Consider the following 14,714-nt stretch of genomic DNA (forward strand, 5'->3'; position numbering starts at 1 on the left):
CACGTCCACAGCAAGAAATACTGTCTTCTAGAAAAAAAATATAAAAATATACAAAACTGTCTTTTTGTTGCACTTCATGTGCAGCATATATCGATCATTTCAAATGTGCTCTGTACAAGGATTATATCCTTGGGTAAAAAAAAAAAAAGGTGGTTTTCATGCTATACATTATATTCTCTTGAAGTTTTTCCCTGAGCTGGCAACAAAATACATTATTTGTTTTTATTTATTTTATTCTGAAAGTATATTGTCACACAAGCCCCATTAACAGCTTCCGTATGCACTGAAAATAATATAGGAGGATGATGGCAGTGTAATTACATACTACATCTTCAGAGATCTGATTCTGGCAGAGTTGAAGATTACTTCAGAGTTTCAAATCAATCTGAATGACCCCGTCTTTATTGCTGTTGAATTTCTAGAAATGATGAAATGCCAAGTCATTGAAATAACTGATAAAAGCCTAAACAATCTGAAACGAGTAATGTAGTGTTTCTTTGACTCCATCTAAGTCCCGTATGATTTACAGCAAGGTTCAGTGTTTTACAGAGAAATGTGGTTTTTTTTAATGACTTTGAGTGCTCTTCAGTTCACTAAGAATAGATCAACTAGGCAAAGAAGTAAAACTCCATTATCATATGCTTTTACATTTTACGTTCACTAAAACTGTGGCTGTAAAGAGCAAACACTGCCACAATGATTTCTGTCATCCAATGTAAGAGTCTGTAAAAGACCTGGATATCAGGGCTTAAAGTATGTTGTGGAGACATGGCAAGGTTTGCTTTCAGGTATAATTTGCATACTGACAAACAAGAGGGAGGAAGCAGACAAAACAGATTTTTTTCTGAGGCAATCAGACAATTATACAGTCCAAACTGCTAGCTCACTAAAGAGAGGTTTGCTCCTAATCCAGCAGTGCTAATGTCATTTTCTTCTTCACCTGAATATATTGCAAATCTGAAAAAGCTGACACAGCATGCATTGTGAGGAGATAACAGGCAACAGTGTCTGCTGTTTAATTCAAAGGGCTGGATGTGAAAGTCATCTATCCTGCTGTTACATGACACACAACTTCTCAGAGCCTCATTTTGTGAAAAGGAACTGAACTGATACCAAGCAGAAATCTCAGAGAAATCCCCGATACACCTTCCACTAGTCATAGGTGCCTGTCTTGCTGTACTAGTGGAAAAGAAATGTATATGTCCTCCTATGTGTTTGCATGTAGAGGAACAGAAAAGTCCATTGCCAATGTTTTCCTGCACCAAAGGGGCTGTTGTATGAAAGCTGTTGGAGAATATCCCACGAAAACGAAATCACAGAGGAAGCAAATGCTAGCTGAAGGGCAGGATGAAGCAAATCAAACATCCTGGGTCCACTGAAATCATTTCCAAAAGCTGGTGATTTTGACAGCAAAGGCTGCTGCATGAAGTAAGGTGAACGCTACCTGCTCACTGCAAATACTTGACATAATGGTGTTCACTGCCAAGGTAACAATTCCAGCAAGAAGTACAGCTGAACAGGAAAGGCTAGCACTTCAGTAGCGGTGTATTAGGTCATGGCACAGTATAAACTAAGGCCTGTTGCTACTGATGTTGTTAAAGTGAAGGCTTACTCAAAGTACTTTGCACCTTTTCTTTTAGCTATTTCAACTATTATACCTTTATTTTTTTTTACATAGCTGTTTCCCTGAATGAAATCAGTTTGTCCTCACATATGAGTAGTAAAGCTTATTTTAAAAGTGTGTAATTTTTGTGTTTGGTTGGGGTATTTTTTAACTTCTATTACCACTAAAGGTAAATAAGCTGAAAATGAAGCTCTGAAGAGCTAAAAATTTATTGCTAGCACTGAGATTTTTGTAGGAGCACCCTCTGGTGGCTAATGTATAAACAGTACTCTTTATCTTCCCCCACAAGGAGTTGTACATATAATTATAATGCTACTACAGAAATAGGTGGAAACCCTTTTTCCACCGTATTTTTCCTTTCAACTACTGTGAAATGCATATATATATTTTCCTCAAACAAAATAAAAAATCAGATGCTAAAAGTTTTTAAACATAGGAGGAAATGCTTATAAACATGTACTGTCTACAAGTAGAATTTAATTAAAAAAATTAACCATATGGGTAAAATTAAAGATAGAAATACAGATATCTATTTCAAGAGATAGAGATGATAAGGCCCTTACAGTTGCACTGGACCAAGTTTAGAAACTAGGGAAAATCCTTGGGCAAAACATGCATATCGTTTTGTAACAATTTGTTGGTTTGATCTTATAATTTTATTTGGATTATTTACGTCTGTTTCTTTTGCCCAGTCTCCATGGTTTTAATCAGACATACTATGTTAATTATTAAGAAATTCCAAGAATGACTGTTTACCACTTTATCACAGGTATCTTCCATTTAAAAGTACCTGAGTCCTCTCATGTTGGTTCTGCTATTGGAAGGATCAGAGCTGTGGACCCTGATTTTGGGAAAAATGCAGAAATTGAGTATAACATAGTTCCAGGAGATGGAGGGAACTTGTTTGACATCTCAACAGATGAGAACACCCAGGAAGGAGTTATCAAACTGAAAAAGGTATGTGGCAACGATGGTGTGTTTGTATCCAAGGGAGAAAATAGGTAAGAGAATTAAATGTTGTGCAATTAAAAGTCATAATTAACTCACAGTTGTTTTTATCTTTATTAGAATCTAAGGCTGTGATCTTAGTCTTAAAAGCAATTGTAATTTAGTGATTCATTTCATATACTATCAGGTATGACTTTTCATAAATAATGTCAGTTATATCACCAGAGAAGTCATTCTTATCTTGGTTAAGAAAGTGCAATTTCTCTTTTATGGGAAGTTTTTCACCTAAAACCACATGAAAAAATGTGCCAGATCAGAGCATGGAATGAAAGAACTATATTTTATGTTTGAGATAACCTATTGCATTTTCACTTATAAGAATTTTATTTTGAAAAATTTTATGTTTTATTTTAATAATGAAGCTGTTGTATAGTACTGTGGAGAAAAGAGTTTTTACTTAAGGTAGAGGAGTTCCAAATACTTGCAAATCAACATGTCCTACTTCCAGTCTCCTGATAGTGTTTCAAATAGCTGATTATCAGATACTCATGCAAGGGTGCACACTGCAACTCAGCTGTTGGTGTTCCCTTATTTTACAAGAATAAGTTCAAGGTTACTTTGAAGGTGGAAAGGATAAGTGTTATTTGGAATTCAGTGATTAAAACACTCAGGAGAAATAGATACAAAATAGGGGCTGTCACATTTTAACTAGTGGCTCTTTTCTGAGGCCAGGCATGTACATGTACACCAATCATCAACTTTTTAATTAGAAAGAGATTTGAGCCACCAACTCATTTTGAAAGGCCAGCTTATGTTTCATAGACAGCTCATTCTTGAAGATGTAATTTTTGTAAAATAAACGCATCTAGGAGCTGAACACTTTGCAAGGGTCAAGGAAAGAAAGCGCTCTAGATATGTGCATTAAGACAAGCTTTAGGAATAGAAAAGCTTTATTTTCAATAAAATTTAGGATTTAGGTACTTAAATTTCCTCTGGCTCTAGCCATGGGTTTATATTTGCATTATATTCATTCTAACAATGAAATTCCTGGTTTCAGCCTCTTGACCTGGGAAACACTAAATTATCCATGGGTGTATTAAAGGATCAGATGATGTCAAGCCACTTACTCTTCTGCTAGTTTTAATGACATATGATGGAATCTACAATACCCACAGGAAGTAATTTGATGAGACACAAACTCTTTGCACTTTTCACACACATGCCCCCTCATTTCTGACTAAAAGTTTGAATGTACTGTTTCCTCCTTATGTGAATTTGTAAATTTGTTTCATTTTTAAAAATTATTCTGATCACCTTTTTCCTTCTATGCAGATAACTCAAAAAGAGCTCCACTTGGAACTTTCAGGCTGAGCAGCTGCGTGCCCCTCTGTATGCACTGCCAGTCAGAAACGACTATAAGTGGGAACCATTGAAAAAATAATGTTTGAGCATTTAGAGTAGGATTTGGTAGGATCAGGTTCTCCCTCAGTCCTAAGCCTCGGATGGGCTGCTTGTTTTTATACACAGCAGTGGAACTTTTCCGTACTTGTAGTTAAATGTATATATATTAGACTGCATAGACAAAACTTTCAAATTGGCAATGCAGATTCAAAGAGCATGCGTGTAAAATTTGTTACTGGTAAAGACGATTCACACATGAATCTACTTGATGCAGTTACCTTGGGATGAGCACAAAATGCCTGGCCACTTTTGAGACTGCTGTATGGGGAATTATAAAACAGCTAATTGAACCACTAACTAAGTAAATACCAAAACACACAACTAATTCTGTATCCAGATACTTTAGAGTTGGTCACTGTATTTTGCTGCATTCAGTCTCTCACCTAGAGTATTGTGTGCAGTTCTGGTGTCCTCAACATAAAAAGAACATGGAACTGTTGGAACAAATTCAGAGGAGGGCCACGAGGATGATCAGGGGACTGGAGGACCTCCCATATGAAGATAGGCTGAGAAAGTTGGGGTTGTTCAGCCTGGAGAAGAGAAGGCTGCGTGGAGACCTCATAGCAGCCTTCAAGTATCTGAAGGGGGCCTATAGGGATGCTGGGGAGGGGCTCTACATTAGGGACTGTAGTGATAGGACAAGAGGTAATGGGTTAAAACTTAAACAGAAATTTAGCTCCATCCCTGGCAGTGTTCAAGGCCAGTTTGGACGAGGCCTTGGGTGATATGGTTTAGAGCGAGGTGTCCCTGCCCATGGCAGGGGGATTGGAACTTGATGATCTTAAGGTCCTTTCCAACCCTAACTATTCTATGATTCTATAATATTAGCAAAAATGCTGTTTATATGGAAAAACTTGTAGCTTTTGTAAACTAAAACAACCAACTTTATTCAAACTTATTTTTCTGTATATTATTCTTTTTATAGAAGGAATAAATATTTATTTCCATTGGTTATTTATTTTAAAAAGATATTCCATTGAAATCTGAGTAAATGAAAGAGGTTTCAATAGTGTTTTTTTTTTTTCTGTAAAATCCAAACATTCTGCTATCTTACCAGAACTCCAGATTTTAAATGAAATTATGACTGAGCACTGTCAGACATTCATTATGTAACAGCAAAATATGTCTTAAAGGAAAAAAAAAAAAAGCAGCTAAAAAAATTGTATGTATCACTCATTTCCTTCACAGAGTTTAGTGGTGTCTGCTAAAAAAAAGACATATGAAGAAATGTTATTTTAACATCTTGAAAACTAAAAATCAAAAAGGTTTTGCCTGAGAGCTAGGCATACTTTCAATTCTTCTGTTTTCAGGCATATCAGAAAAATGCCAAAATTTAGCACTATCAATAGCTATCTGTATGGCTCAACTGTTTAAAACTGTGAAGACCAGAACTATTTAGAATATTGTAGCATGGGCTGCCCCTAAACACAGTACATCAAAACCATACCCTTTTGCTGCATGGTATATGTTGTACAAAGTATTTTTCTTTTTGAAATGAAATCCTAGGTTTACTACTCGCAACATTTCCCATCTTTCCACAAACCTTTCAGTTGTAGTTTAGCCTCTCATATGCTATAAGGCTAAATGCTGCTATTTTCATAGAAACGTAGAATCACAGAAGCAGCTAGGTTGGAAAAAAACTTTAAGATCATTAATTCCAACCATTCTGTGGGAGTCTATGACCGATTTCTTTCTCTGATGGTGGCTCAGCACTTTCTGCTTGTCTCTTTGAATGTTGAGTGCATCTGTGCTTTGCACTGGCCACACATTGTTTAACCTCTAACTGTATTTCTCAACAGACCCATAGAAAGACAGAGAGAAAGAACTGGTTTCTCTGATGTTACAGTGGAAAAATTATTTCCTTCCTTGAGGTCAAACTGTCTTTTCAAAAATATACCAGTGTTGCCCGCAATGCTGGGTGTGTGTGTGTGTGTGTGTGTGTGTGTGTGTGTGTGAGAAGTGACACAGTCACTTAATCCATCTTCTGGGTAGCTGTGCAGTAAATTATGCCAGCCTGAACACACTAATACACAGAATTGATTGAAGTTTTATGCCTTGCGGTCCATCTCCAAACAAGCACTCTGTTCCCCTTGTATCATGAAAGTTGTGACTGAGCACTGGCCAAGGACTGTGATCTGGTGATCTGGTACTCCTGCCTTGGAAGGTAACTCGGTGACAGACAGCCTGCAAGGAATGCATGGATCATGGCTCTTCCCTTTAGTACATCTATCTACAAATATACTTCTGTATCACAGGAGCCAATGTGAACAGTTTAAATGCAATTTTGGGATATGAAAGATACATACAAGTCATCAGTTAGAATAACTACCTATTTGAGAGCTTAGATTTCTTGCTTTCTCTGTATTAACCATTTATGTCTAGCTTAGCCCCTCATACTTACATTTTTTTCTACTCCAGACTGGTTCTTCAAACTCTAGGCTTTTTCCTGTTACTATAAGTCTTGAAAATATATTAACAATTTATATAATTAGCTGAAGAAGAGTTTGTGGTGTGGTTTGTATGTTGGGTTGTGTTTGTTTGTTTGTCTGGGGAAGATGTTTTTGGCAAAGTATAATAGTGAACATGAGGAGTATAGAAACTGAAAACAACGTGTCAAGAATTTGGATACCAAAGCATTATGTCCATCTATAGTGATGCCAACAGCTTAGAGTTTAACCACTGGGCCATAAGTTGTTCCACACTTAATTTTGTCTGTTTCTCTCATCATTAGTTTTTAATTCTTTCTGACAGTCCACCCGTGAAAGTGCAAGTCATACTGATTTTTACTGGGAATTTTGTCTGTAGGAGGGTGTTTGTACGTGGTAGTGGATTGGTTAGAATCACTTGACTTTCAAGGTTTTTTTATTTCAATGGCATATAGATTTAGGTGGCTAATTTTAAATTCCTAGCTCAAAAAAACCCTGAGCATCTAGTCTGTTAAAATTATAAAGTCTTTCAGCATCCTCGCAGCTAAATTGAGGAAGTGTGGTCTGGATGATCGGGTAGTGAGGTGGACTGTGAACTGGCTGAAGGAGAGAAGCCAGAGAGTTGTAGTCTATGGGACGGAGTCTAGTTGGATGCCCGTATCTAGTGGAGTGCCTCAAGGGTCGGTACTGGGACCAATATTATTTAATATATTCATTAATGATTTAGATGAGGGAATTGAGTGTTCTATCAGCAAGTTTGCTGATGACACTAAGCTGGGAGGGGTGGCCAACACGCCAGAAGACTGTGCTGCCATCCAGCGAGACCTGGACAGGCTGGAGAGTTGGGCGGGGAATAACTTCATGAAATATAACAAGGGAAAGTGTAGAGTCCTACATCTGGGCAGGAGCAACCCCAGGTTCCAGTATAGGTTGGGGAACGACCTGTTAGAGAGCAGTGTAGGGGAGAGGGACCTGGGGGTCCTAGTGGACGACAGGGTGACCATGAGCCAGCACTGAGCCCTTGTGGCCAAGAAGGCCAATGGCATCCTGGGGTGTATTAGAAGGGGGGTGGTTAGTAGGTTGAGAGAGGTCCTCCTTCCCCTCTGCTCTGCCCTGGTGAGACCTCATCTGGAATATTGTGTCCAGTTCTGGGCCCCTCAGTTTAAGAAGGACAGGGACCTGCTGGAGAGAGTCCAGCGCAGGGCAACTACGATGATTAAGGGAGTGGAGCATCTCCCTTATGAGGAAAGACTGAGGGAGCTGGGACTCTATAGTTTGGAGAAGAGAAGATTGAGGGGTGACCTTATTAGTGTATATAAATATATAAAGGGGGAGTGTCACGAGGATGGAGCCAGGCTCTTCTCAGTGGCAAACAATGATAGGACAAGGGGCAATGGGTACAAACTGGAACACAAGAGGTTCCACTTAAACTTGAGAAGAAACTTCTTCTCAGTGAGGGTGACAGAACACTGGAACAGGCTGCCCAGGGAGGTTGTGGAGTCTCCTTCTTTGGAGACATTCAAAACCCGCCTGGACACGTTCCTGTGTAACCTTATCTAGGTGTTCCTGCTCTGGCAGGGGGATTGGACTAGATGATCTTTTGAGGTCCCTTCCAATCTCTAACATACTGTGATACTGTGATACTGTGATAAAGATTTTAAATCATTATGCTATCTGTTCAGCCAATGTAAGTCAAGAAAGGAAACTTGATTGACTTTAGTGGAGTTACTTCAGTTTATTCAGGTAGTCATCTGGCCAATTATGTCCTGTTGTGATAAGAACAGAAAATGGCAGAATTTAAATCTATCCTGGCTGTGACAAGTGGCTGGAAATACTGTGGTAATGATGGCTAGGGAAAAAAAAAAAAAAAAAAAAAAAAGAAAAGAAGTCAGATGCTGAAATATCCTTGCTCATACACTTGTGATCCTGCTCTTTTTTCCAGATAGCATACCCTTTCCCGTCAGAAAATTTCCAACTTGAGAGTTATCATAGGAAGAAACCACTAGGTGCCACTGTTATATAGACATCAGGAAAAGACTGTCAGCAACGTTAAAAATTTGAAAGCCAAGCAGCTAAGGCCTTTAACTAAAATTAAAGCTTCAATGTCTTTTCAACTAAATAAGACTGCATTAAGTTTTTTGATATGATTACCTTTCTAAAACCAAAGGCACTAAATTGATGTACATTGACAGAAACTTGCAGAAAAACAATCTGATTGCAGGATGCATGTAGATCAAAAACCAAGATGGGTGTACAAAAGGTACTATGCTACCTTGAAGACCTTACGGATTACACTTAGGATTATGAGGCAGGGTAAAAGTCTTCGTTTTTAAGTACACGCAGCTCCACTATATGGTGTGAATAGCAGTTCACTGATAAGATAGACATTTTACAGGAAAGACTTGTTTCAGATCAAGTTTGAAGTTCCAAGCCATACCTGAGGTTTGGCTTGACTCACTGGTATGTACCAGAGGTTTTTTCAGGCTAGTTTTCGTCACTGTCATGATCTTCTGAAAGCTTTCCCTGTTAAAAGAAATGGAAGTCTTCTATTTTGAGGAACTGGATCAGCTAGAGACAGTTGATTGCCTGTGCTTGGGAGTTGTGAATGCAAATATCTGACTAACCTGCACAATAGCTCGTTCGCAAAAGATGAATCTCACTTATTTAACTTTAGACATCTACAATGTAACTGTTTACATCTATGTCAGTCATCCTGATTTCTTTTTCATGTGGAGAAACTGTCATTTCCTGAGTATGATTCATCTAGCCTATTTCAAAAATCACCTTAGCATGAGGTGAACAAATTTAGATGATTAGGTAAGGAGTTGAAGTTTACACTGAAAGCATCTAAGTTGTGTCAACTTAATCCTACCAAAGTGATTCTGTAATGTTTAATTTTTAGTCAAATATGATGTTTTGCTTTTATTCTTTCTACAGCCATTAGACTTTGAAACAAAAAAGGCTTATACCTTTAAAGTTGAGGCCTCCAATCTCCATCTTGACCATCGATTTCACTCAGTGGGTCCGTTCAAAGATACTGCCACTGTGAAGATAAATGTGTTGGATATGGATGAACCTCCAGTTTTCAGCAAGCCTATGTACACAATGGAGGTTTATGAGGATACACCTGTGGGGACCATTATAGGTGCAGTGACTGCACAAGACCTTGATGCTGGCAGCAGCTCAGTTAGGTAAGAAAGCTTTTCCTCCTTCAGTAACTCTCAGAGAACCCAAAGTGAAGCTGACAGTAAGAATTGTTGGTTCAGAGCCGAGTAAGAAGGTATAAAATATTCCAAGTCTGTCACTCTAACAGCTAACTGATGGTCTGAAAAACATTGAAAAGAGATTCTTGTTTGGGTGGGTTATCTGGAAAAACACATGAAGCTTTTTATCATATAGATCATGTAAGTTACTGTGCACTGACGGGACTTCAGAGATGGAGTGCTTAGACTAAGGAAGTAAAGACATTGTTTTGCCTGGTTTCTGGGGCTTCCACAAAAGTGTCTTTGAAGTACAATACTGAAAAAGGAGGTTACACATGTTATTTCTATGTTATATCTCAACGGGTGACAGTGAGCACTGTCCCTTTCATAAGAACCACTTCCTGTCTACAAATAGCAAAGAAACATTTTTTTTATAAGTAAATGCTACATCTGTCTTGGCTACAGCTGTGAGGATGTGATTGCTGACCAACATCATTGTGTTCAGCTGATTTCAGCACAAGTAAACCCCTTAGTTACTGGTATAGCTTATTTTCCTGAAATAAAAGGAAGAGGGGAACTGTTATAAAAAATGTATTTCCAGTCACATTAGAAACTATAAAGTGAACCTTACTCATGTACCAATAAGGAAGCTCCTGCATGGACACAGTCTAAGATGTAGGTAATCATTACACACACTTCCAGTACCAGTTCACATTGAACCTACCTGACTTCAGAAAGTATTTTTATTCCAGACTTTCATGAGAAATATTGTAGACATAAAGGAAGTAATCAATCTTTAAGTATTAATGTTTATCAAATGGGACCGTGACAGAACACAAAAATGCAACTACTGTCTACCAGGTGCATACACATTCATTAATTTCTTAATAGAAATTCAACTGAACATTTTAATCCATGTTTATTAATTATGTGTATTTTGACTCTACTTATATTCTCAAAATAAACATGCTAGATGATATGTTGTAATAATACTTAAAAAATTAGCATATAGCAGTGACTGTGTATCCCCTCTTTGTCAAGTCCCTGTTAGTTCTTGCTTACAACTATTACTAATGTTTCATTCACTACTTGTTTTTCAATACATTCTTCATTCTTTTCTAATACCAAAATGTATTTGTTCATGAATTTGTGACACATTCTTTCTCTGACAAAGGATCAAAACCTTCGCTAACAAAGATTGACGTGAAAACCTTTTCCTTGGTGGCAGCCTATGAAAATAGCCATACTAAAGTCAATATTCTGTTGAAAACTATATTTTCTTGCAAGTAGATAGCAAGCCTTTAATCATATTGTTGAGCAGTTTTTCATATGACAGCAGAATCATTTGAATGCATAACCACTCCTCAGTGAATTTTTATTTTATGTCACAAATTCTCCTAGGAGACTCAAGAGCTCTGGTTACTGATCCTGTATTTGCAACTACACAAGAAAAATTGTCTCATGATGGTTTCTTCACAGACCGCACTTACTATAGTAGTACAAGTAGTATAAGCCATTTTAAAGTGTTCATGTCTATCTTTTTTAACCATGAAACCAGTACTTTGGTGTCTAAATGCCCATCTATTTATAAAATACCCTTACAGTTTTGTCTCACTGATCTACTTGCTGACATCTTAACATCAACAGTGCTCCCAGACTCACTTCTAATAAACCAGTTCAGCTGGTTCCTGCCCAGGGAAACACATGATATGTCCCAGTATTATGAATTTCTCAGAAGGACCTGTTTCTACCCACAAATAAGCTACACATTGAATTCAGTGGACTTGGGAGGAAGACAAGTTTCTTTAAGGAGAGGGATGTGCTCCAGTAAGCCAAGACCTACTGAGAAGATTAAGTTGGAAACCTCCCCATACAGCTCTGTCTTCCAGCTGTCTAAGATCACTTACTTGTATCAATTTTCATATTTCAGTCCTGAAATCTCTTCCTCATCTCTTGTTTACCTGAGGATATATTTAATTCTCTGTATTCAGCTTGATTTCCAGCTCTCTGAATTCAATTATAAGGTTCTTACTAATTTATCAGCAATCTGATGATACTTTTATTCTCTGGAAGAACCTAACTGTGTCCAAATGCTGACTAGTCCAGGCAGAAAAACAAATTCTATGCAATCGTTAGCTACTAATGTATTATTCTTCAATATTCCATAAGTTTTATATACTTCAACTGGGAAGAAAAAAAGAAAAAAGAGTGCATGACTAGAGGTTAGGAAAGCATAAATTAGTTTGAAAGAGTTGCATGTGATTACAACTCCTTAATGTATCTAAACAAGTAATGCTTTCAGCTGTTTGTTTAAACTCTAGATTGTCTCATAGATGCAAAGAATGCTCTATCAATTTCATCATGCTTCAAAGAAGAAGTCTGAGTGTCTGAGTAAATATGCCCTCCAAACAAGCACAGAAAAACAAGTAATGTTCTTTGGAGGCAACAGCCCATACAATTTGCTGGATGGCACAGTTTCTCTACAGATTCATTCATTTTCTCTGAAATGTTTTCCTAGAGCAGTTGGACATTAAGATGTCCATTACAACAACAATAAAATCAACAATCTGCCAAATAATAGATACTGGGATAAAATCTGCACTGTAGATAACAGGAGGCAAAACTTTTGAGAACAAAGCAGGCTAGAACAGTTCATATGAATGGAAGCATCACTGCTCACAACAACCAAATCCATGTTATCAGACAAAAACTTCAGCTCTGTTATGCTAGTCGCATCAGGAAGGGGGAGATAACAGCTAAGAATGAAGACTGGATTCAGCTGGTTTTTAGAAAATATTTTCTGAAAGCTGCTGAAAATTGTGAGGATTATATTATGTTTCTCTTTGTCCTGTTACTGAAATCAAGCTTTTGGACATGTCAGGAATTTTAAAAGGTTTCTTTGATGGAATATATGTTAGATATCAAGTTAGAGAACTTGAAGTGAAAGGGCACAGAGAACACATTCAGTAAGAAACAGGAAACTAAGCTCAAGGAGAAAAGGGGCTGCAGGTATTCAGCTCCTGCAAGGGTGACTGGCTTTTAAGCTGTTTTGGAACATTACCCCAAGTTCACCTAATTTTCAAACTGTGTTAAATCTGGAGTTGATGTCTCTCAGGAGTGCTATTTTGTCTATTCCCATTTTATCCATAATGCCGCAAGAAATGCTCAGCATAATGTTAAGATGAAGTCCTACGTACTTTGTGGCCATTAAACATCCCAAAGCAGTTCTGAAAAGAGCAATGATCTCATGTTCTTCTCAGACTTCCCTAGTTTATGATAGTGACAAGGTGTCTGCGACGAAAAAAAAAAAAAGAAGGCAACCAAACACCGACGTAACAATGTATGTAACTTGTAAAAATGCAATTGGTTGTAGTAAAGATCCTTGTATTTGTGGTAAAAGGAATTTTAGGACTTCCTAAAAATTACTTTTATATGTGTACATACAGCATGAATGTTATAAACAGAGCTGTTTGTTTGAATTACGAGAAAGTGCAAATGTATGGCAAGACTGAGTTACCTGCAATATCTTCTAGAATAGTGAGCTTTATCTAACAATGTGTGTGAAGTTCAAAAACTTTGCACTGACACCTTTGCAGTTGTAAGATTTCCTTGTAGGTGATCCTCTGGCATGAAGCATGAACGGATTATTGTCCCTGATGTGAAACCCAGATATGACTCCAATTACAATGAGCTTCATACTCTGTGTCAACAGCACTGCCCTTCAGATCTTACCTGCTTGACTCAGAAGTTTTGCCCTATGAATCACAAGAACCACTCAAAGCAAGAAAGCTGTGCAGACTGTGCATTTTACTGTCCAAGTCCAGCGTCATGGAACCATGATATTAAAGAAATAAAAAAGTCATGTGTACTAGTCACAGGTCAATACTGCCCTCACTGTCTTGAGGACAAGACTGTGTCCCTTGCATGTGCTTCTAAAGAAAAATCCTTATTTGTTTTCTGAACTAGTTCACAGTGATCCAGAAACTTTCATAAATAGGTTCTGTTTTCCCAATGCATGTTTATAGAATCATAGAATAGTTAGGGTTGGAAAGGACCTTAAGATCATCAAGTTCCAACACCCCTGCCATGGGCAGGGACACCTCACACTAAACCATATCACCCAAGGCCTCGTGCAACCTAGCCTTGAACACTGTCAGGGATGAAGCATTCACAGCCTCCCTGGACAACCCATTCCAGTGCCTCACCACCCTCACAGGAAAGAATTTCCTCCTTATATCCAATCTAAACTTCACCTGTTTAAGTTTGAATCCATTACCCCTTGTCCTGTCACTACAGTCCCTAATGAAGAGTCCATCCCCAGCATCCCTATATGACCCCTTCAGATACTGGAAGGATGCTATGAGCTCTCCACGCAGCCTTCTCTTCTCCAGGCTGAACAGCCCCAAATTTCTCATCCTGTCTTCATATGGGAGGTGCTCCAGTCCCCTGATCATTCTTGTGGCCCTCCCCTGGACTTGTTCCAACAGATCCATGTCCTTTTTATATTGAGGACACCAGAACTGCACACAATACTCCAAGTGAGGTCTCACAAGAGCCGAGTAGAGGGGCAGGATCACCTCCTTCGACCTGCTGGTCATGCTCCTTTTGATGCAGCCCAGGATACAGTTGGCTTTCTGGGCTGCAAGCACACACTGCTGGCTCATGTTCATTTTCTCATCGACCAGCACCCCCAAGTCCTTCTCTGCAGGGCTGCTCTGAATCTCTTCTCTAAATGTATCATGTAAAAATGAAGATAGTATAAATTTTATCATGTAAAAATGTAGATAATATAAATACTGGGTTTAGTTTCTGAATCCTTAAACTCTTTAAGTAAAAGCATGGACAAGATTAATCAATGTTAGATATGTAACAGGAAAGTGCTTGACGTTTTTTTGTGCATTCACTTTATGAATGTTTTTTCTTCAGGAAGAAAAGCACCATCTTTTGATATGAAAATATATCTTATACTTGTAAACTTACATTCATACATAGAATGACTCGACCATCTACTTCCACACCTCAAGACTCTTTATTTAATAGCAGATTAAGTGA

At 38.0% G+C, this 14,714-nt stretch overlaps 1 protein-coding gene across 4 annotated transcripts in view; it reads left to right on the forward strand.

Moving 5' to 3' along the window:
• LOC133208652 (cadherin-12) overlaps positions 1-14,714 on the forward strand; it is a 519,486-nt gene that overhangs the window by 472,310 nt on the left and 32,462 nt on the right. For all 4 annotated transcript variants that reach the window (XM_061346694.1, XM_061346691.1, XM_061346692.1 and 1 more), the window contains exons 7-8: positions 2,394-2,581; positions 9,397-9,650. In XM_061346694.1, coding sequence (XP_061202678.1) covers positions 2,394-2,581; positions 9,397-9,650 — 442 coding nt within the window. The remainder of the gene's footprint in view (positions 1-2,393; positions 2,582-9,396; positions 9,651-14,714) is intronic.

The sequence above is a fragment of the Neopsephotus bourkii genome, unplaced genomic scaffold (genome assembly GCF_033783945.1).
Source record: "Neopsephotus bourkii isolate Nb327-2 ecotype Australia unplaced genomic scaffold, CSIRO-AGI_Nbou_v1 NB_272, whole genome shotgun sequence".
Taxonomy (NCBI): domain Eukaryota; kingdom Metazoa; phylum Chordata; class Aves; order Psittaciformes; family Psittacidae; genus Neopsephotus; species Neopsephotus bourkii.